At 37.7% G+C, this 22,731-nt stretch overlaps 1 protein-coding gene across 2 annotated transcripts in view; it reads left to right on the top strand.

The window, feature by feature from the left end:
- STAG1 (stromal antigen 1) overlaps nucleotides 1-22,731 on the top strand; it is a 469,676-nt gene that overhangs the window by 366,611 nt on the left and 80,334 nt on the right. For both annotated transcript variants that reach the window (XM_006846604.1, XM_006846603.1), the window contains exon 21: nucleotides 4,740-4,820. In XM_006846604.1, the coding sequence (XP_006846667.1) occupies nucleotides 4,740-4,820 (81 nt within the window). The remainder of the gene's footprint in view (nucleotides 1-4,739; nucleotides 4,821-22,731) is intronic.

The raw sequence follows: 22,731 nt of genomic DNA, 5'->3' as shown, positions 1-22,731 counted from the left end.
GAGTGTCGCAGTTAGTCATGGTAGCAGTTACTTATGAGAATCTTATCCCCATTGCTTTTAACCAGACCCATCAAGACAAGGTTAAAACTATTAAGTGGGGACTCTGTCTTCCCACACACACTCTTAAACTAAACTCCCCCTTGAAACCTTGTAAGCCAGTCACTTCGTGCCTTTATCGCCCCCTCATTTTAGGTAGCCAGTGTCTAAGTTGCCCATCCTTATCTACCCTGTGTATAGAGGGGATAGCATCGATATTTGATGTAAAGACTCCTTTCCTCTCTGCTGGTATTTAGAGTTACTACCTCCATGAGTATAGGTAAAGTTCATCAAATTGTAGCAATTTACTCTCGTTTCCTTTATCAGAATTTGTTTTGTTTCTTTTTTTTTTTTTAATTCTTCCTCTAGTTCAGTTCTGGTTATCAAGCCATCAAGGCTAGGTTAAAGGGGTACTGTCTTCAACTTTCATTGTTCTTGTGTGACCCCTCTCACTTCATATTAGCTGGATGCTTCAGTCTCAGCTCTAGCCCTCTGTGGCTGTGTCCTTGTCCATAGGCTCAGGTGTCCCCACGTCTCACCATATTTTGAACCAACTAGCCCTTCTTCTCTCTCTTATCTCCAGGTCCATGGGAGTCTGTAGAACGTGGTTGAACTCAGCCCGTTTCTTCTTTGCTGCCTTTCTCCCTCTTCCACTCACCAGTACAGCAGTGTGGTCCTCAGCAAGCTTACATGCCTGTTCATGTGTTCCCTTTCAGTTTCCGTCTTAGAGGGGGCATTGTCCTGAAGGAACTTGATTGCTTGCCTTGGTGACTTCCCTGCAAGCATCTTGCTTATTCTCATAGTAGCCAGTCATACTGCCATTTTTGTTTTTGTTTTTTTTCCTGATGATCTTTTTTTGAAGCTGTATCTTCTGTCTCTCTAGCTGTTTTCAGGCTGTTCTGCTTGTCCTTTCTAGTAGGAATGTCCCACTTCAGAAGGTTCTGGATGGGACTCAGGATTCCACCTAAGGTCCTATACGCTGCAAAGTCTCTGCAGGAGGCCTATTTCACTGGGCAAGTTCTAGAAACCCCTTTTAGGTATTCCAATCCATTATAGGCTGAAGATGGGCTTACAAGCTTTCAGTAATCATGTTTTCTGACATTCCTTTCTATCCAACTCAAGTTTCAATTTTACAATCGTAGGAAAGGGAAACTAATATACGTAAGACAGTCAAGCAGCTTAATATTCTTTCCCCTTTTTGAATTATGTCTAGATATCTGTATCACAGAGCTCTGTTTTCCAAAGTTGAGCATGTATCACTATTTACCTCTGTCCCACTAGGCCATGCAAACCTGTCTCAGGTTTCTTTTATCTACCTTGTTCTTCCACCCCATCCCACTTCTTGTGTATTGCCCTCTCCAACACCCGAACTATGATGTGTTTGCCCCTATCCTGTGCTCTACCGTCTCCTCCATCCACCTCCCTAAACCCTCCCACTCCAACCCCACCAGTAACTAAATAATTTTTTTTTTTTTAGTATAGGTATCCTCTTTTAAGCTTCTACAACAATGGTCTTACGCAATATTTGTCCTTTTGTGACTGACTGATTTCAATTTAATGTCCTCAAGGTCCATCCTTGTTATGCAGTGGCTTGCAGCTTCCCTATTATTCTACAGGGTAGCATAATATCCCTTATAGAAACATAAAGCCAGGAATAAGACTAGGAAAAATTCATGTTTATCAGGTTGAGTTTTTTTGTTTTGTTTTTTTAAGACACCCTTCAGGGTCAGCAGATTTAGTTAGGCAGAAGAAAGTGGTTCTCATAGGTTAGGTCAATGTTTTTGGCTTTTTCAGTACTTTTATTGCTTGTATTTCATCTTTCATCCCTGTTTTAGAAAGATATGGTTGCTGAATTAAATGACTTCTGAACAAGTTATAAGAATACCACGTTGACTGATGTGAAGCTCAGAACAAAGAGTTCTGGATTTTCTTTTAACATTTCAATCAGCTCTAATATTTTATCATTGTAATTGGTTGTAGTTAATGAGAGCCTTTTTTTTTTTTTTTTTAATCATGAATTGGAGCCCTTTTTAAAAGTAAACTTTAAAGAATACCAATATGTGAAATGGGTTCGAATGAGGATGCTGTTTTGGAAACAGTGTATGACTGTCTTATCTTCCCTCATAACCAAGAAACTTTTACAAAAAGTATACGTCATTAGAAGGAAAGGAAATTATATTTGTGATGATTATTTTTTTCCAGAACTTAATTTCCCTTTGACTGTATCAATTTATGTATCATTTTTTTCTATTTAACAATTCACATTCTTTCAAATTCAAGAGAATGTTTCATTAATCCTGTCTTTTTCTTTTTTACAAACCACTTTGCCAATGTACAATATTAGAGGTTATCAGAATGAAAATATCTCAGTAGCAATTTCTTTAGCACTAATAATTCATAACATGAAGTGTTTCAGTAGCTTTGTTTCTGGCATTCTGACATGAATCAGTCATTTAATTATTATGTTTAATGAATTCCTGGCACCACTTCATTAGTGTTGCACCAAAAGCAGTACCGTTCATCACTCTAATCCTGATGCATTATTTTTAATGCTGAATAGGTGCACTGGAGATATCTTTTCCTTAAGTGATCTAAAACCTCAAATTTTAAAAGTACAGCCGGCAAAAAATCTTATTTCCTGTAGCATTCTGCTTACTTTTCTTTTTGCTTATTCCGTTTTCTGTGTATATTCATACTTATGACTTCATTTATTGAGCGAAGACGAGATTATAGATGCTACATAAAATTAGCAAGTGAAATAATGAAATATCACATATGCTTTATTTCAGTAAAGGTACAGTAAAATATTGCTACAGCATGGGTGAACCTTCAAACCCTTGTACTAAGTGAAAGAAACTGTTCACAAAAGATGGCATGCTATTTAACCCTTCATATAAAATGTCAAAACAGGGAAATCTAACAAGACAGAAAGTAGCTAAGAGGTTGCTAAGGAGTGGGGAACTTGAGGGGATGGAGTAATCACTAAAGCATTTGGGCCTTTTTTTATTTTTGTTTTCTTAAAGTTTTTATTATGATTTTAGTGAAAATTTATAGGGCAGATCATCAGTTTTACATTCAACAAATCATATACTTTGTTTCATTACAATGATTATAATCCCCTCCATGTACCATCAGTTAACAGTATTTCTCTGTATTCATTTTAGCTTTTTTTATAAACACTAAGGCATATGTAATAATTAAAACCACCAAAGGGCACATTCTGCAAGCCTGCCTCTTGGCTGTCAGTTCTCAATCCCTCTCTTTCCATGAATCTAGAGTCCTCAGCTGTTCCCTTTCTCCATGTCCCCATCTCTGCTTCCATCTCCAGTGTCGCTGCTTCTCTGGATAGGGTCCTGCATTCCACTTGTACTCTTGTCCCTTGATGGTCCTAGGATCCTGTTTCTGGACTGTAAGATTAACTACTCCCCCATTTTTGTTACAAAACTTCTACCTTTACAACTGTGACAGTCAGAATTAGTCATGATAACAGTTACTCACTATTGAATCATAAGAATCCTATCCCGTCTCTTTTAACCAGACCTATCTAGACAAGATGAAACTATTCATTGGGGGACTGTATATTCCCTCACACCCTCTGAAACTAAACTCCCTCTTAAAAACTTGTAAGCCAGTCACTTCATGCGTTTATCGCCCCCTCATTTTAGGTAGCCAATGTCTAAGATGCTCGCCCCTATCTACCCTGTGTACAGAGGGGCTAGCATTGATACGTGATATGATGACTCCTTCCTTCTCTGTTGGTATTTAGAATTACTACCTCCATGAGTGTAGGTCAAGGTCATCAAATTGTAGCAATTTACCCTTGTTTCCTTTGTCAGAAAAAAGTTTGTTTACCTTCGTCTGGTCGAGTTCTGATTATCAAGCCATTGAAGCTAGGTCACATGGGTATGGGGTCTCATTTTTAAATCAGAATGTTCTAACATTCATTGTGGTGTTAGGTGTTAGTTGCACATATCTGTGAATGTGCTAAGACTTAAATTGTACATTTTATATGGGTTAATTGTATAGTGTGTGAACTGTATAACTCAATAAAATCTAAATAAACAGATGGATATTAAGTACAAGAACTCATATTCAAAGAAATGCATATTACATGATTCTATTTATGTAATTTTTGTAAAAGGGAAAAATATTTAGAGATGCCTGTTGAATTAACATGTTCTGATTACCTTATAAATCCAAATAGCTGATTCCCCTTGAAAGGCAGAAGATTATATTTTGAAAGGGTATTAGCAGTATGTTTACATAAGTGGTTTTGCCTTATAATAATTCAGTGACTTTTATATTGTTGTATATACTTTTCTGTGAATAGTTGTCAGAGTAAAAGTGCTTTAAAACAAAGTAGGTGTTTCTATTTTAGAACTTTCACAAAAATACACTTTTAAACAACTTTTAAAAATCTGATTGTAAAGTATTTATGACAGTACATTTATGTTAAAACATATAGTTATTTGACTCCATATTTATTAAGTTTTTATTTTAGTCTCTAAATCGTTATACTGATTTGTGTTTTTTAAACTAAATATTATTTTATACATCCTTTTTAGTTCTATAAAAATTTGAACTTGAATTTTTTTATAAGGTAACAACTACTGTAAAGATTTTCTTAATACTGTGCAAACTTAGTTTATATCTCATTTGTATGAAATTTTTCCATTAAATTTTTTCTTCTTCATTTGATACAGATAGTTGTACAGGCCCTGCAGTGTTCCCATTACTCAATTCTTTGGCAGTTGGTGAAAATTACTGATGGTTCTCCTTCCAAAGTAAGTAAGAGTTTCAGTAAGTAGAGGGGCTATTACTAAAATAGCCTTGCTTGATTCATTATTTAATAATTTATTGTTATCATTTATTATATAAATTATATTTTTAAATACCAGTTTTTGCTTTTTCTTATAATGAATATGTATTTACCTCTTTTGGAAGGTAGCCAGAGTCTCTTTCAACCAGTAGACCCATGGTCTCATGTGTGTGTGTATGTGTATATATACACAAAAAGTTAAGGTTTTATAAGAAATAACCACAAGAACTGTGATGTGACATGGCATACTGAAAAAGAAAAATTGAAAGATTATGGTATGTTGCTGTTGTTGTTAAGTGCCGTTGAGTCGGTTCCAACCCATCATGGCTCTGCATAGGGTTTCCAAGAAGCAGCTAGTGAGCTTGAACTGCTGACCTTGTGGTTCAAACTAACTTGCAGTCCAGCACATTAGCCCACAGTATCACTTTTTTTAGTCTAGCAATATAGCACCTTGAAACCCAAAGTGAATAATCCTTCTATTAAAAACAACTTTTAAGTGATGCACAATATTCTAAAAATGAATATCTATTCATAAAGATGTAAAACAAATAAACTAGTTCAGTGAATAAGTAAGAGCCAACAGAATCAAGCAAACAGTGAAGCCTGCCACACATTGAGTATCTTTACTAATCTAGACAAAACCCAAGATCCTTCCAAGGTGTATTGTCTTAATAGGTGGCCATATCCCTTCAATAAAAGTAGAATCCTAAAGAGCTGCTACCAAGACAAAGGCAAACTATAAGTACACCTTTATCAGGCCCATTCACGAATTGGGAAATTATAGGGAAAACATCAAAATTTGTCGTTGATTAAAGGAGGAAAAAAGGACTGCCACATAACAATCAACTAGCTTTCACATACATTTTTACCCTGAATTCATTAGTATTTCAATGACTAAGGTAAAGAAAAGTTGAGTTTTAATTTAGGTATTCTGTACTAAATGTATGTTAAAGTATCTAATAGTATCCGATGACATTTTTTTTTCTGAAGAAACTGTACTCAAAATATTTTGAAGAAAAACAAAGAGCTCAAAGTGAAAAAATGGATAAAACTGAAAGGAAATAAGATACCATAAATAGAGAATAGAGCTGAGCGAGAAAGAAACAAAAACAGAAGACAAGAAAAACAGACCAAAAAATAATTCATTCATTAGAATTTACTGACTTCAATATAAATGTTTCCTTTATTTCATGAAATGAGAGAGGCTTAAACATGAGTAGAGTAAAAATATTTGATGAAGAACCATATAAAGACATTTAAAAAACAGTTGCCGTTGAGTCAATTCCTACATGTATATATATTGTTGTTAAGTACCGTGAAGCTGGTTCCTCCTCATAGTTACCCTGCACGGGGTTTCTGAGGCTGCAAATCTTTACTGGAGTAGAAAGCCTCATCTTTCTCCTGTGGAACAGCTGGTAGTTTCGAACTGCTGACTTTGCTGTTCAAACTGACCTTGCAGTCCAACACATTAACCTACAGCACCACACTAGGACTTAACTCTTTCTCTCTCTTCTTCTCTTTGTATACGTATATTACATCAGATTAGAACTATGCTCCTTCCACCACTAGTTTGTTAGTTTATCTTACTGTGGTGATTTGCATGTTGCTGTAATTCTGGAAGCTGTGCCACGGGTATTTTAAATACCAGCAGGATCAACCATGGTGGACAGATTTCAACTGAGCTTACAAACCAAGACAGACTAGGAAAAAGGAGAGATGGACTACTTAATGAATATTTAGTCACTGAAAACCTTATAAATAGCAGTGGAACACTGCTAGATACCACCAAAATAGTGAATACTGAAACATAATGAAGAGCCCCAGAATATTGCCAGATATAGTGTCATAAGATGAGACCCTCAGGTTGGAAGGTACTCAGAATATGATTGGGGAAGAGCTAAGTCCTCAAAGTAGACTTACCCGTACTGACACAAATGGAGCAAAACCTCTGAGACCTTCATTTGCAGACAGGGCACAACTCAAAATGAGGAGGAAGAGCTGTAAATATCCATTAATAATTGGAACAGAGAATATATGAAATGTTCTAGAAAAACTGGATATTGTCAAAAATGAAATGTAATGCATAAACATCAATATCCTAGGCATTAGTGAGCTGAAATGAACTGGTATTGGCCATTTTGAATCTGACAATCACATAGTTTACTATGCCGGGAATGGCAAATTGAACAGGAATAGTGCTACTTTCATCATCAAAAAGAACATATCAAGATTTGTTGTGAAATACAATACTGTCTAAGACAGGATAATATCCAGATGCCTACAAGGAAGACCAGTAAATACCACTATCATTTACACACAAACCACTAAAGCCAGTGATGATGAAATAGAAGAACTCTACAAAATTTTTCAGTCTGAAATTGATCAAACATGCTATCAAGATGTATTGATAATTACTGGCAATTGGAATGCAAAGGTTGGGAAAAAAGAGGAAAGATCAGTATTTGGAAAATATGGCCATGGTGATAGAAACAATGCAGGAGTTCACATGATAGAATTTTGCAAGACCAATGATTTGTTCATTGCAAATAGCTTTTTAAAGCAACATAAAAGACAACTACACACATGGACCTCACTAGATGGAATACACAGAAATCAAATTGACTACATCTGTGGAAAGAGACAGTGGAAAACCTCTCTGTCATCAGCCAAAATAAGAACAGGGGCAGACTGTGGAACAGACAATCAATTACTCATATGCAAGTTCAGGCTGAAACTCAAGAAAATTAAGGCTAGTCCACAAAAGCCAAAATTTGACCTTGAATATAGAGATCTCCATTTAGAGATCATCTGAAGAATAGATTTGATACATTAAACACTAAAGACAAGAAGAGTTGTGGGATGACATCAAGAACATCATCCAGGAAGAAAGCAAAAGGTCGTTAAGAAGACAAGAATGAAGGAAACGACCAAAATGAATGTCAGAGAGATGTTGAAACATACTTCAAAGTAGATTCTAAAACGAATGGAAGAAATGAAGATGTAGAAGAGCTGAATGGAAAATTTCAAAGGGCAGCTCAAGAAGACAAAGTCAAATGTTATAACACAATGTACAAAGACCTGGAATTGGAAAAGTATTGGGAAGAACACACTCAGCATTTCTCATGCTGAGTGAAATGGATAAAAAAAATTCAAACCTTTCAGCATTAAAGGATTCTATAGACAAAATATTGAATGATGTAGAAAGCATCTAAAGAATAAGGAAAGAATGAATACACAGAGACACTATACCAAAACGAAATGGTTAATCAACCATTTCAAGAGTTAGCATATGATCAAGAGCCGATGATACTGAAGGAATAAATCCAAGGTTCATTGAAGAAGAACAAGGCTCCGAGAATTGATTGAAAACAGACGGAAATATTTCAACAAACTGATGCAGCACTGGAGGCACTCACTCACCTTTGCCAAGAAATTTGGAAGATAGCTACCTAGACAACTGATAGGAAGAGGTTCATATTTGTGCCCATTCCAAAGAGAGGTATCCCAGTGAAATACAGAAATCATCAGACAATAATATTAATATCACATGCAAGTAAAATTTTGCTAAAGATAATTCAAAAACAGTTGCAACTATGCATTGACAGAGAACTTCCAGAGGTTCAAGCTGGACTCAGAGGAGGGCATGGAACAAGGGATATAATTTCTGACATCAGATGGATCTTGGCTGAAAGCAGAGAATACCAGAAAGATGTTTAACTGTGCTTTATTGACTATACAAAGGTTTTCTTTTGTGTAGACCATGACCACCTATGGACAACATTGCCGAGAATGAGTATTCCAGAACACTTAATTGTGCTTATGAGGAACCTGTACACAGACAAAGAGGCAATTGTTGGAATAGAACAAGGGAACACTGAGTGGTTTAAAATTAGGAAAGGTGCGAGCCAGCGTTGTGTTCTTTCACCATACTTAGTTAATCTATATGCTGAACACATAATCCGAGATGCTTCATTATTTGAAGGAGAACATAGCATCACTTTTGGAGGAAGATTCATTAACAACCTGAGATATGCCAGTGATACAACCTTGCTTGCTGAAAGCGAAGAGGAGTTAAAATACTTACTGATGAAAATCAAAAACCACAGTCTTCAGTATGGGATGCATCTCAATATAAAGAAAACAAAATTCTCACCATTTAATCCAAAAATAGCATCAAGATCAATGGAGAAAAGATTGAAGTTGTCAAAGACTTCATTTTGCTCAAATCAACATCAACACTCATCAAAGCAGCAGTCTAGAAATCAAAGGACATATCGTAGTTAATCTGCTTAACAAGATATCTTTAAAGTGTTTAAAAGCAAAGATGTCATTTTAAGGATTAAGGTGCTTCTGACCCAAACCATGGTATTTTCAATAACCTCATATGCATATGGATAGTGAATAAGGAAGACCGTAGAAGAATTGAGGAGAGTATTATACTAAAAGTACCATGAACTGCCAAAAGAACAAACCAAGCTGTGTTGGAAGAAGTACAGCCAGAATGCTCCTTTCAAGCCAGGACATCTCTCATACTTCTTACATAGTATCAGTAGGGGACCAGTCCCTGGAGGAAGGATATCATGTTTGGTAAATTGGAGGGTCAGTGAAAAAGATGAAGACCCCCAACTTGGGTTGGTACAGTGGGAGCAGCAATGAGTTGAATCATAACAATGATTGTGAGGTTAGCGCAGTACCAGGCAGTTATTCATTCTGTTGTGCATAGGGTCGCTGAGAGTTGGTGCCAACTCTGTAGTACCTAATAACAACAACATGCTCCATGAAGTTTTCAGTGACTAAATTTGTAGAAGTTGATCGCCAGATCTTTTTTCCAAGGCACCTCCATTAGTTGACTGCAGCAACATTCTTTCTGGCATAAAGAACTACAGTGTTAACCTCAAACTCTTCATGCCACTCGGCACTGACAACCATGAAATCTGTAGTATAATTTATGACAAAAAGACATTTTAACAGAAGGATGTGTCAGGCTAAAATTAAGCAGGAAGACAAAAGAATTTCAAACCACTTACACTTTAACAAAAGCCTTTGCATAATCAACAAAGCACAGTTAAACTTCTTTCTGATATTCTCTGCTTTCAGCCAAGATTCTTTTGATGTCTGTAGTAATATCCCACATTCTGCATCCTCATCTGAATTTGGTTTGAACTTCTGGCAGTTGTCTGTCAATGATGCACTGTTTTGAATTATCTTTAGCAAAATTTTACTTGCATATTATATTAAATGTTATTGTCAGATGATTTCTACATTCCATTGGGTCACCTCTCTTTGGAATGGGTAAAATATGGATCTTTTCCAATTTGTTGGCCAAGTAGCTGTGTTCCCAATTTCTTGGCATAGATGAGTGGGTGCCTCCAGTGCTGCATCAGTGTGTTGAATCATTTCAGTTTGTAATCCATCAGTGCAACTTGGTCTTCATTGGCTTTTGATCATATGCTACCTCTTGAAATGGTTGACCATTGACCATTTTTTTGGTACAGTGACTGTATTTCTTCCTTTTTTTTTTTTGTATTGAAAAAAATTTTTTTGTATTTACAGTTAGCCAGCTAGACTCAGTTTAAATGATCCCAGTTTTGTTGGCAACATCCAAAGCTTCATAGTAGTTAGGAGGCAGTCGAACATACACCTCCTTTTCTCCATCAGGCCTGCTCAAGGTGATGACCTTGGCTGCATCAGTGTCATAGCGAGACTTCACAGCCTGTGTGATCTGGTGCTTGTTGGCCTTGACATCCACAATGAACACAAGTGTGATATTATTTATTGCTGACTCAGTCATCTGAAGGAAATCGATGATGGTATAGTGGTCAAGCGTGTGTTTCTCCTGGGGGCGCTCTTCCGAGGATATTTGGACTGCCTGTGGAGCCTCAGAGTCTTGGGCTTCCGGAAGGTGGGTGATTACAGATTTTCATTTTTTTTAAGTGGCTGTGGAAACCTTTCAGCACTGTCTTTTTGACCTTCAACACCTTTTTTGTCTTTAGCTTTGGGAGCGACAGTGGCTTCCTTCTTCACTTTTGGCACCATCTTTGTAAAAGGGCTCTTCCATCTTCTTTTGATGCTTTCTGCATCATTAAATATTTTGCCAGTAGAATCCTTTAGTATTGTAAGTGCAGGCTTGAATTTTTCCTTCAGTCTTCAGCATCTTCTTCCCTTTTGGTGTTTTAGCCCCAGCTTTGCACATTTCATTATAATACTTGTATATATCTTCCAAAGTTGCACTTGGAAATTTTCTGTTCAGCTTTGTTACTTCATCATTTCTCTAGTTTTGTTTTAGCACCTCTACACTGGAGAACAAGTTTCATAGTCTTTTCTGAAATCTGTTTTGGTCTTTTCCTTCTGTTTTGTCTTCTGAATGACCTTTTGCTATCTAACTATATGATGTTCTTGATGTTATCCCACAACTCTTCCGGTCATTAGTGTCTAATGCATTAAATGTGTTCTTGAGATGGTTTCTAAATTCAGTTGGAATATGTTAAAGTTACATTTTGGCTTTCACGGGCTCATTTTAATTTTCTTGAGCTTCATTCTGAACTTACATGTTTTGACTGATGATAGGGAGCATTTCCACTTTCTCTTCTCACAGATGTAGTCAATCTGATTTCAGTGTATTCCATCTGGTGAGGTCCATGTGTGTAGTCGTCTTTTATGTAGTTAAAATAGGTGTTTGCAGTAAACAAGTCATTGGTCTTGAGAAATTCTTTCGTATTCTCCAACACTGTTTGTATCACCAAGACTATAGTTTCCAACTACTGAACATTCTTTGTTTCCAATCTTTACATACCAATCACCAGTTGGTGTCTGTGCATCTTGATTGCATGTTTAATCAATTTCAGATTGAAGTAGTTGGTAGAATTCTGTAATTTCATTGTCACTGCCTTTAGTGCTTGGTGTGTAAATTTGAATAAATGGTTTTAAATGGTCTTCCTTATTTACATATGGATATTAACCTGTCACAGTCAGCATTATATTTCAAGATAGATCTTTTTTTTAACTTATTTTTAATTGAATGAAGGTAAACAGACAAGATCATCAGCTGTTCTTTCATATATTTTGTTTCATTTCATTGATTATACTCCCTGTTACAACAGTTATTCTGTGAAAAATTTTATGTACACATGCAAAACAATCAATATATATTCATTTGAATGTCCTAAGGGCACATTTTGCAGGCCAGCCTCCTGCTTGCAGGCATACAGCCTTTCTCAGTCCATGGGCCTAGACTCCTCAGCTGCTCTCTCTCTCTATGCCGTTGTCTCTCCCACCGTCTTTGCTGTTGCTGCTTTTCTGGGTAGGATCTCATGCTTCACACATGCTCTTCCCTCTTGATGGACCTGGAGCAGTTGTGACAGTCATGATTAATCCTGATAACAAATTCTCACAATTGAATTGTAAAATCCTGTCACCGTTATCTCCCAACCCCTTATACCAGATCAATCTGGAAAAGAGGGAAACTATTCAATGGATATCCTACCTTACCACACCCCCATTCTGAAGCGAAGCACACTCATGAAAGCTTATGAGCCAGCCACTTCATGCCTCTATAGCCCCCTTTTTTGATAGCCAGTGTCTAAATTGTCTATCCCTGTTAACCCAGTGCACTGAGGAAACAAGCTTTGATCCTTGATATGTAGAATCCTTCCATGTCAGTTGGAATTTTGAGCAACTACATTCATAAACAAATGTCCAGTTCCTCAAATTGTAGCAATTTACACTTGCTCACAGTATCAGACTTCTTTATTTTTGTCTGGTCAAGCTCTGGTCATCTAGCCATTCAAGCTAAGTCCAATGGGTACTGTCTGCAAGTTGGGGATTCACACATGCCCCCCCACACTGCAGACCAGCTAGCTGCTTCACTCTCAGCTCTTGCTCCCATTGATTAGGTCAGTGTCCATGGGCTCAGGAGTTCACACATCTCCGTAAACTTCAGACCAGGCAGCCCTTCCTCTTGTCTCTCTCATCTCAAGGTCAACCATTGTCAGAGGAACATGGCCAAACTCAGCCCAGATCTTCATTGCCGCTTTTATCCTACTTCCACTCACCAGCAAGCATATTAGACTGCTCGTGGGTTCCCTGTGATTTTCAATCTTAGAAGGGGTTTTTCCCTGATGGGGCCTTGCTTTCCTGCCTTGATGATTCCAAGGCAAACAGTCTGCTTTCTTTCAGAGTATTTTCTCCTAGGTGTTCCAGGTTGGTCTACATGCCTTTTCTAGTGGGAATGTCCCACCTCAGAGGGTTCTGGTTGGGACTCAGGTTTCCACCTAAGGTCCCATGCTCCACAAAGTCTTAGCAAGAAGCCTGTTTCCCTGGGTCATTTTCAAGATAGATCTTGAAATGCTGTTTTTGATGATGAATTCAATGCCATTCCTCTTCAGTATGTCATTGCCAGTATAGTAAACCATATGATTGTCAGATTTTATTATTATTATTTTTTAATGTTTTATTGTGAATTATATGATAGTTTACATGAGAGAACCTCAGTTCCATATTCATTCCATCGTATATCATTACATTGCCATGGTTCCAATCCCCTCCTTGCATCGTCTTCCGACCAAAGGGCATATCCTAGAAGCCCGTGCTCTGCACTCCCCCCTATCCCCTCAGTCTTTGGCCCACAGTTCCTCTCCCTCTCTGGATCCCATGTCCCCAGCCGCTTCATCCCTCCATGTCATCATCTCTGTCTCCATCTCAGGCATCCCCGGTTCTCTGGGTGGGGTCCCGTTCTCGGCTCTTATCCGTTGGTGGTCCCAGAGACCTCTGCTCCTAGACTGGTGAAATAATCGCTCTCTTCCTTGCTACAAAACATCTACCCTTGCATTTCCAATACTTACAATCCGTCTTGATAACCATTATTCACTACAGTATCGCATATAACCCATCTGTGTTTCATTTCATCAGCTCCACCTAGACAAATTGGATAGTACTCACTGGTGATTCTGCCTTCCTCCATGCCCCCTAACTCTAGGTTCCCTCTTGAAAGCTTGTAAGCCAGTTACCTCTTGCCTTTGTAGTCCCTCCCTCCCCATTTGGGTATCCAATGTCCAAGTTGCCCCTCTCTGTCTACTCTGTGTGTGGAGGTGGTGGGAATGTTTCTTGCTATAAGGATTTGTTGCCTCTTTTATGTCACTGCATTCGTATGCATAGGTTAAGTTCATCAGCTTGGATCAGCTCAATCTTCTTTCCTCCCCCCACCTCTTCTTTCTTCTCTTGGTTGAGCTCTGATCATCCAGTCATCCAGTCCCAGTCACTTGGGTGTCATCTGCAAGTGTGGGTGTTCTTATGCACATGCCCTCTCTTCCCATCAGCCGGCAGCTCCATTCTCCACTTGAGTCCTCCGTGGCCACGTCACTGACTCTGGGCCCAGGAGTCCTCAGGTCTCCTCGCACTGCTTGCCAACCAGGTCCCCAACCGGGTCCACAGAGGCCCTCTGAATATTGTGAGGCTTAGCTCGCCGCTTCATTGCTGCCTTTACCCCATTTCTCCCCAACGGTGATGCGTGTGTTTACCAATCCAAGCATGCATTTCCACGAAGTCTCAGTTTTGTTTTTTTTTTGGAGGGGGGGGGCATGATTATCAGATTTTAAATGGCCGATACAGTCTGTTTCATCTTACTAATGCCTAGGATATTGATCTTTATACATTCCATTTCATTTTTGACAACTTCCAATTTTCCTAGATCCCAGCCTCACACATTCCATGTTCTAATGATTAATGGATGTTTGCAGCTGTTTCTCCTCTTTTTCAGTTGTGCCCACTTAGCAAATGTAGGTCCTGAAGGCCTTACTGTATTCGCATCATTACAGTCAACTCTATTTTGAAGAGTAAGCTCTTCCCTAGTCATATTTTGAGTGCCTGCCAACTTGATGGGCTCATCTTCAGGCACTATATCTGACAATATTCTCATGCCCTTCATCTTATTTCAATATTGTATATTCTGGTGCTATCTGACAGTGTCCCACTGTTATTCCTAAGGTATTCTTGGCAAAACATTCAGAAATAGTCAACGTCTTTTTCATCAGTCTGTCGTAGTCTGGAAGCTCAGCTGTAAACTGTGCACCGTATGTGACCTTGTCGGCATTCAAAATACTGGTGGTATAGCTTCCAGAATCACAGCAACACACAGATCACCGCAGTACAGCAAACTGACAGATGAGTGGTGGAAAATATTGTAGATAACCAAAATGATCTTAGTGATCAGCAATTGTGTAACATATAAACTCTTAACATAAAATTGTCGCTTGCATATGTCTGTTGTCATTGTTGTTGAGTGTCATTGAGTTGGTAACGACTCATAGCAACGCTATGCACAACAGAATGAAACACTGCCCGGTCCTGGGCCAACTTCACAATTGTTGCCACACTTGAGCCCACTGATGCTGCCACTTTTCCAATCCTTCTTGTTGGGGGTCTTCCTCTTTTTCTCTGACCCTCCACCTTACCAAACATGATATCCTTCTCCAGTGACTGGTCCCTCCTGACAGTATGTCCGAAGTATGAGAGACAACGTTTGGCCATCCTGACCTCCAAGGAGTACTTTGGCTACACTTCTTCCAACACAGATCTGGTTGTTCATTTGGCAGCCCATGGCACTTTCAGTGTTCTCCTCCAACACCATAACTCTAATGCATCAATTCTTCTTGTCTTCCTTAATCACTGTCCAGCTTTCACATGCATACAAGGTTATTGAAAATAACGTGACTTGGTCAGGCACACCTTAGTCTTCAAGCTGACATCTTTGCTCTTCAATACTTAAAAAGATCTTGTGCAGCACAAGATCTTGACTACTGCTTCTGTGAGTGTTGATAGTAGGTCCAAGAAGAATGAAGTCCTTGACAACTTCATTCTTTTATCCATTGATAAGATTGTTGTTTATTGGTCCAGTGGTGAGGATTTTTGTTTTCTTTACATTGAGATGCAATCCATATCGAAGGCTGTGCTCTTTGAGCTTCATCAGTAAGTATTTTAAGCCCTCTTCACTTTCAGCAAGTTCAAGGTTGTATCATCTGCATATCGCATGTTGTTAATGAGTCTTCTTTTTCCAATCCTGATGCCACGTGTTTCTTCATTATAACCCAGCTTCTCAGATTATTTGCTCAGCATACAGGTTGAATAAGTATGGTGAAAGCATGCAACCCTGTCACATGCCTTTCTTAATTTTAAAGCATTCATTGTTCCCATGTTCTGTTCAAACATCTGCCTCTAGGTCCATGTACAGATTCCTCATGAGCACAATTAAGTGTTATGGAATACTCATACTTCGCAATATTTTCCATAGCTTGTTATGATCCACACTATCGAAAGCCTTTGTGTATGTCTTTTAATTTTAACATATAAAAACTACTTCCTAAGCCTAAAGAAATATTCAAGTTATTAATCGGAAATGGGTAAAATACTCCATATCAGTAGAAAGGACACTCCATATCAAGCTTTTGGTTTTATACGGAAAATAAATTAACCATCTTTAGTGGTTAAACAACTTCTCTTTTGTCAAGAGGAGGATATTAAACATTCTAATACTTTCATGAGTCCCTGAGTACTGCTAACCATTAAGTCCTTGATTGTTAATCAGAAATTGGTGGTTCAAATCCACCCAAAAACCTTTTGGTTAATAGTAAATTGTCCTAACTGTTTGCCCCACCCAGAGACTTCCAGCAATCTCCCTTATAGTAGAATTTTAAACCTCAGAGAATTTGGCCCACTGTAGCTTCCAGTTTTATAGGTATGTAACCTGAAACACAAATAAGATGGTTTGTAAATTGTTACCAGTATTCAGAAAGCAAAGCACTTTGCTGTTTATAAAATGTTTTGACACAAGTTACATAAATTAATATTAGTTTAAGTGACTTCCCTCAAGGTTGCACAACAATTTAATTGCATGGGAGAAAATAGAAGTGTCTGTCTTATCAAGTGTAGTGTTAATAATATAGATTATATGTGCTTAAAGTTTTTATGTGCTTCTTCAATTTTCAAAGATATGATACATCATCTAAGGGATTGACAATTGCTGATCTTATACAAGAATATTAGTTTTAATAAGGAAGAATCCTGGCAATAAAAAACTAACTTTTATAGTTTGTATATGTCTTAAGAATTTAATTCACCTTTCAAGATTTATCACTTAGAATCACTTAAAATCTGAATGCAGTCAATACATAATGATACAGAATACACTTTGTAATCAGGAAACTATCAACTTCAAATTGAGTAGACAATAGTGTAAGAGGAAACTAAACAATAACAGTTTTACATATGGCATAAATATACAAAAGACTTTGGAGTCTCTGGGTGGTACAAACAGTTGGAGATTTAAGTCTACCTACAGAAGAACAAAGAGATCTGTGTTGGAAGAAGTGCAGCCAGAGTGCTCCTTGGAGGCCAGGATGGCTAAACTTTGTCTCTCATACTTCAGACATATTGTCAGGAGGGACCAGTCTCTGGAGAGGGATATCATGTTTGATAAGGTGGAGGGTCAGAGAAAAAGAGAAAGACCCTCAACGAGATGGACAGCATCAATCGTTCTGTTGTGCATAGGGTTGCTATGAGTCAGTACCGACTTGATCGCACCTAACAACAAAACAGCATAGAGATGCCTGAGAAGAAAGGCCTGGTGATTTACTTATGAAAAATCAGCTTTGAAAACCCACTTCTACTCTGACACACATAAGATCACTATGAGTCCTAATCAACTCAGTAGCAGCTGGTTTACTGGCATGCTAAAGCCTGATAAATGTTATATATACTGAAGATGTCTCAATAGGCAACACAGAATCTTAACTAGTGGTTACCTCTAGAAAATAGGTTTTCAGGACAGGTATGATAAAGTACATTTCTTTTTAACTTTTTATACCATCTGAATACTATGTCAAGAACTATGTTGCTGATAAAGTTAACAGTGGATATGGATTATCACAAAAGTTAAATTTTACAAATAGAATACAAAAAACGTCTCAAATCTCTGTCCTAATTTCAGGTTTTGGTTTATCAAAAAAAAACTCTTGGTATATTTGCTGAATTGGAAAGAGCACTAGCAAAATATTTATGTCTTTACTTACAGTCTTGGTGTGGCATTGTGGGTTAATGCGTTGGACTGCAAAGTCAGTTTGAACCGCAAGACTGGTGGTTCAAACTCACCAGCTACTCCTTGGAAACCCTATACAGGGTAGCTATGGGCCAGAACGGACTCAATGGTACTTAACAACAACAGCGTCTTATGTACTGTAACAACATTATTTTGTTGGTTTTCAATGTAATGTTAGTACAGTGAAATGATTTCTAAACTATTTGATTAAACTTGTTCATTTTGTATGATGCCAAGTACTACATTAAGGAGCTCTGGTAGCATAGTAGTTACTAGTTGGGCTGCTAATTTCAAGGTCAGCAGTTTGAAACTATCAGCTGTTCCGCAGGAGAAAGATGAGGCTTTCTGTTCTCCTGTTCTCTTAAAGGTTTACAGCCTCGAAAACCATATGCAGGGTCGCTATAAGTGGGAATTATCACCACCACCACCAGTACTACACTGTTGTTATTATTACCTTGTTGGTGTTTGATATTTTTTAATCACTTGAATGTAAATCTCTATAATTAAGTGTTTGCATTAATCATATAAAATAGAGTCAGAAAATAATAAATTATGCTTATTACTTTTTGGTGTAAAACATAAAGTAAAGTGGTTTTCAAAATTGAGGGTTCTTACTTAGGTACATGTAAAAATTCATTATACAGATAAGGAAACTGAGCCTTATGGAAAGTGGGACTTTCTTAAGATCACCCACTTAGAGTACAAGTCATTTGAATCTCAGTGTCCTTTCTGTTAGTGTTTTTTGTTGTTTTTTCTTGCTGAGATCTCTCTTGACCTTTACTTTTTTTTTTTTTTTTAGTTTTTATTGTGAATTATATGTTAGTTTACATTGGTGAACATTATCTTTACATTCATCCTATTTAATTTCATTGCAATGATCACAGTCCCCTACAGGCATCATCAAACATCCAAAGGGTACACCCTGCACTCCTTCCCACCAGCTGCCAGTACACAACCGCTCTTCCTCCCTGAGTCCAGAGTCCCCAGCAGCTCCTTCTGTCCATGTCATTACCTCTGCCTCCATCCCTAGTTTCACTGCCTCTCTGGACACGTTCTCGCACTTCACTTCAGTTTTCTCCCTTGATGGTTCCAGGGATCTCTGCTCCTGGACTGCAAAATCAGCTGCTCCCCTCCTTGTTACCAAACATTTACATTTACCTTTCCAACACTCACTGTCAGACCTGATAGCAATCCTATTGAACCACAGGAGTCCTTTCCCCCTCACCTTTTATCAACAACCCCATCCAGACAGTTTGGAAACAATTCAGCTGTCAGTTTTCTTTAAATCCATTTATTTTTAAGCTTTTCATACAGCCAATTATAGAGGGTTTTATTGTGTTACGTTTTATTTTTAAATAAATTTTCTAAGGGTACATTGTACAAAAACTAGTGGTGTCTGTTGGATTAGAGTGGTTATGTCACATAGCCAGGTTTCTTTCATCATTCTTTATCCCCAAGGACATTTAGATGAAAAATTACTCTGATTCTAAATGTATTGGTTTTTAGTACCAGTAAGTTATATGTAAAGTACATGGAGAGCTTTTTTACTGGTACAAATAAGAATCTCTTCATCTTTTTTCTCTATGCAATTTTTCCTTCTGAAATTTGAATGTCATACAGTAGACTTTTGAGGTCAATATATTTAGGATTTGTTATATTGATCATTGCAGAACTGGTGTGGTGCTGTAGGATAAGCACTGTACTGTTAACCCCAAGGGTGGCAGTTCAAACCAATCAACCACTCCATAGAAACCCTATACTGGGTCGCTATGAGTTGGAATAGATTCAACAGAACTTAACAACAACATGGTGATCAGTTAGAAGCAACCTGAAAATAATTTCATTTTATTTTGTTAAACATTAGTTAGCTAATGTTAAGAAGGAATATGAGTCATTTAGATAGTGAAAGAGCTAGCCAAGTAACCACCATCGACTTTGTTTACTCATCCATACATTTATAGAAACTGCCATTTAAAGTTCTGAAAGGGCCATTTTAACTTTTAATTAATAAGTTATGCTTATTAGTTTTGGGTGTAGAATGTAAACTACAGTGACCTTTATGCATTAGGAACCTTTACTTGGAGTGTGGTGCTCTGGGCTAATGCATCAGAATGCAAAGTTGTTTGAACCTCAAGGTTGGCGGTTCAAACTCACCAGCCGCTCCTTGGAAACCCTATACAGGGTCGTTATGGGTCGGAATCGACTCAGTGGCACTTAACAACTTGGATATATGCTTATTGTAAAAAATTGGGAAAATAGAAAAACAAAGTAGAAAGCATTAATAAAAACTTAGTATTTGGAAATGTTGTCTTTCAGTACTTTGCATATTTTTCTAAATTATTAAATTTATGCTGTATTTACAAATTTGTATTTTATACAAAATTATATTTTAAATTACTAAATCATGTTTTTAGGTAATACTTTTAATGTATGTATAGTAGTCTATCTTACAGATAAACTGTAACTTATTTTACCACTTTCTTCTTGGAGATTTTATTTTTACTAATAAAATTAATGTTGCAGTCAGCATTTGGGTATAAAAGTTTGTTTTATGTTTTTTGTTTCATGTCATATTTCTAGAAATGGAATTGCTGGGTCAAATTTTGTACATGCTTTTTTGGTTCTTCAAATTACTTTGTTGAAAATACTTTCTAAATTTTATTTTCTTTGTTACCATGAATACTGTCATTTAGGAGATAAAGGATGGTAGTTACATTACATTTACAGTTTAAATTCAAGTTAGAATTTAATCAACAGTGAGCACTATTTTATAACATGAAGTGAACACAACAGTATCTGGGAAGACTTTACTATATCAGCAACAGCTTTTGATCTGAAGTAGAACTGTACTGGGTTTCACCAGGGGGTATTTCCTCTGTTCCCCTAATTTCCAGAATTGAAGCTGTTTGGCAGTCTCACAGGTCATGCTCAGTATACTTTGCTCCGATGCCCCCTAGTGCTGTTTCCATAGAAGCTGCCTTTAGTTTCTCTTCACTGTATCAGAAAACATCCTTCTTCCTACAGCTCCGAATGGACATATACAAAGGCATTTAAAGAGCCTGGTAAACAAGAGTTAGGGATAAAATAATGCCCCTATTTCCTCTTTAAGGAGCTCTGGTAGCGTAGTGGTTATGAATCGGTCTGCTAACCACAAGGTCAGCTGTTTGAAACTACCAGCTGTTTCACGGGAGAAAGATGAGGCTTTCTGCTCCCGTAAAGATTTACAGCCTCGGAAACCCTGTACAGGGTCGCTATGAGTCGGAACCGACTTTACGGCACATAACAACAACAACAATTTCCTCTTTGGCCTGGGGATTTAGCGTTTATTCTCAATTATTTTTCCCTCCTTGGGGAGTGCTATCCTACTCACAGTAGTCCTATATTTGTAATACTCTGCCTTACTCTCCATGTTCCTATTTTAGACTAGAGTAAGGAGGTCCTAAAGGAGCTCTGGTAGCATAGTGGTTACGAATCGGGATGTGAACCTTAAGGTCAGCAGTTCGAAACTGCCAGCTGCTCCATGAGAGAAAGATGAGGCTTTCTGCTCCTGTAAAGATTTACAGCCTTGGAAAGCCTGTACAGAGTCTCTATGAGTCAGAACCGACTGGAAGGCACTTAACAACAACAACAAAGGAGGTTCTAAGGTAGTTCTTGCCTCTATCCGTGCCTCTATTCTTAATCCTTTAAAGAAAGTCAGCATTTCCCTAGAAAGCACAAGTAAAATTACTAATGAAGTGTTATCTACTAAGTTTTTTCATCTATTACTCTCTTGACTGCAGGTTCTCCTATGCAAATTCTAACTTGTTCACCTCCAAATAGATTGCAGAAGGGAAGAATGAGGGTACAGAGTCCTGTGAGGACACATGTTTAACCTGGCACAAACCTACAGTCCTAGAAATGTGCTAGACACATAGGCTCAAAAATTTATAAAAATTCTATAGGCTTTTTCTACACATCTTCCTTTCCTTTCCCTTACCCGCTTATCCAGAATGACTATGAATAAGAAACAGCTTACACAGAATTCCTGTAACAACAAAATATAGATGACATCTCTCCTTCTGCAGAGCTAACTGCTTTGAAGGAGAGGGAAATCGGGCTAATAAGTGGAAAGTAATAGCTGTCCTATCAAGATCAAATTTTTACAAGTGTTTAACTATTTTACTTCACTTCTTTTCTTTCAGGAACATTTCCCCCTGCCTTTTATGTCTTGAGAATTTTATTCTATCTATCTAGTTAGTTGTAAGCCATACTTTTTAGGCTTTACCACAGTTCCAGAGTCCTTCTTTGACAGTTATATTCCTATTAATACTATGTCTAGTCACAAGTTCATATCTGGCTGGTGTAGGAAAGTTAGAGAAAAACTATCCAGGTCTTGTATCCATTCTTGTTCAGTTCTCAGAACGATCTTTATAAAAATTGGAATACAAAAGTAGGTGGGCTGTTAATACCAAATTCTGTACTTAGCCAAAATTTATCCAAGCCCTATATTTTAAAAACCCTTGGTTCCCCGCATTCCTTTAAGACTGCCTTGCTGTGTTTGCTGGAGATCCATGTTTAGAGGGTACTTTGTGGTTTTTTTAAAAAAATCTTTAACTAGTTTATTCACCTAGATGCTGTTTGTAAGGAGCCTTTAAAGTGCTTAATTTATTATTTCCCAAACTCCTTAAGTTTTTTTATGCCTTGAGCCTACCAACTGCTCTGAGGGAGAAAGACATGACTTTTTGCTCCCGAAAAGATTTAACGCCGCAGAAGCCCCATACAGGGTTGCTTTGAGTCAGGACCAACTCAA

This window comes from Chrysochloris asiatica, unplaced genomic scaffold (genome assembly GCF_000296735.1).
Source record: "Chrysochloris asiatica unplaced genomic scaffold, ChrAsi1.0 scaffold00028, whole genome shotgun sequence".
Lineage (NCBI taxonomy): Eukaryota > Metazoa > Chordata > Mammalia > Afrosoricida > Chrysochloridae > Chrysochloris > Chrysochloris asiatica.
Note: the sequence above shows the minus strand (reverse complement) of the source record. Positions and strands in the feature narration are given on the sequence as shown.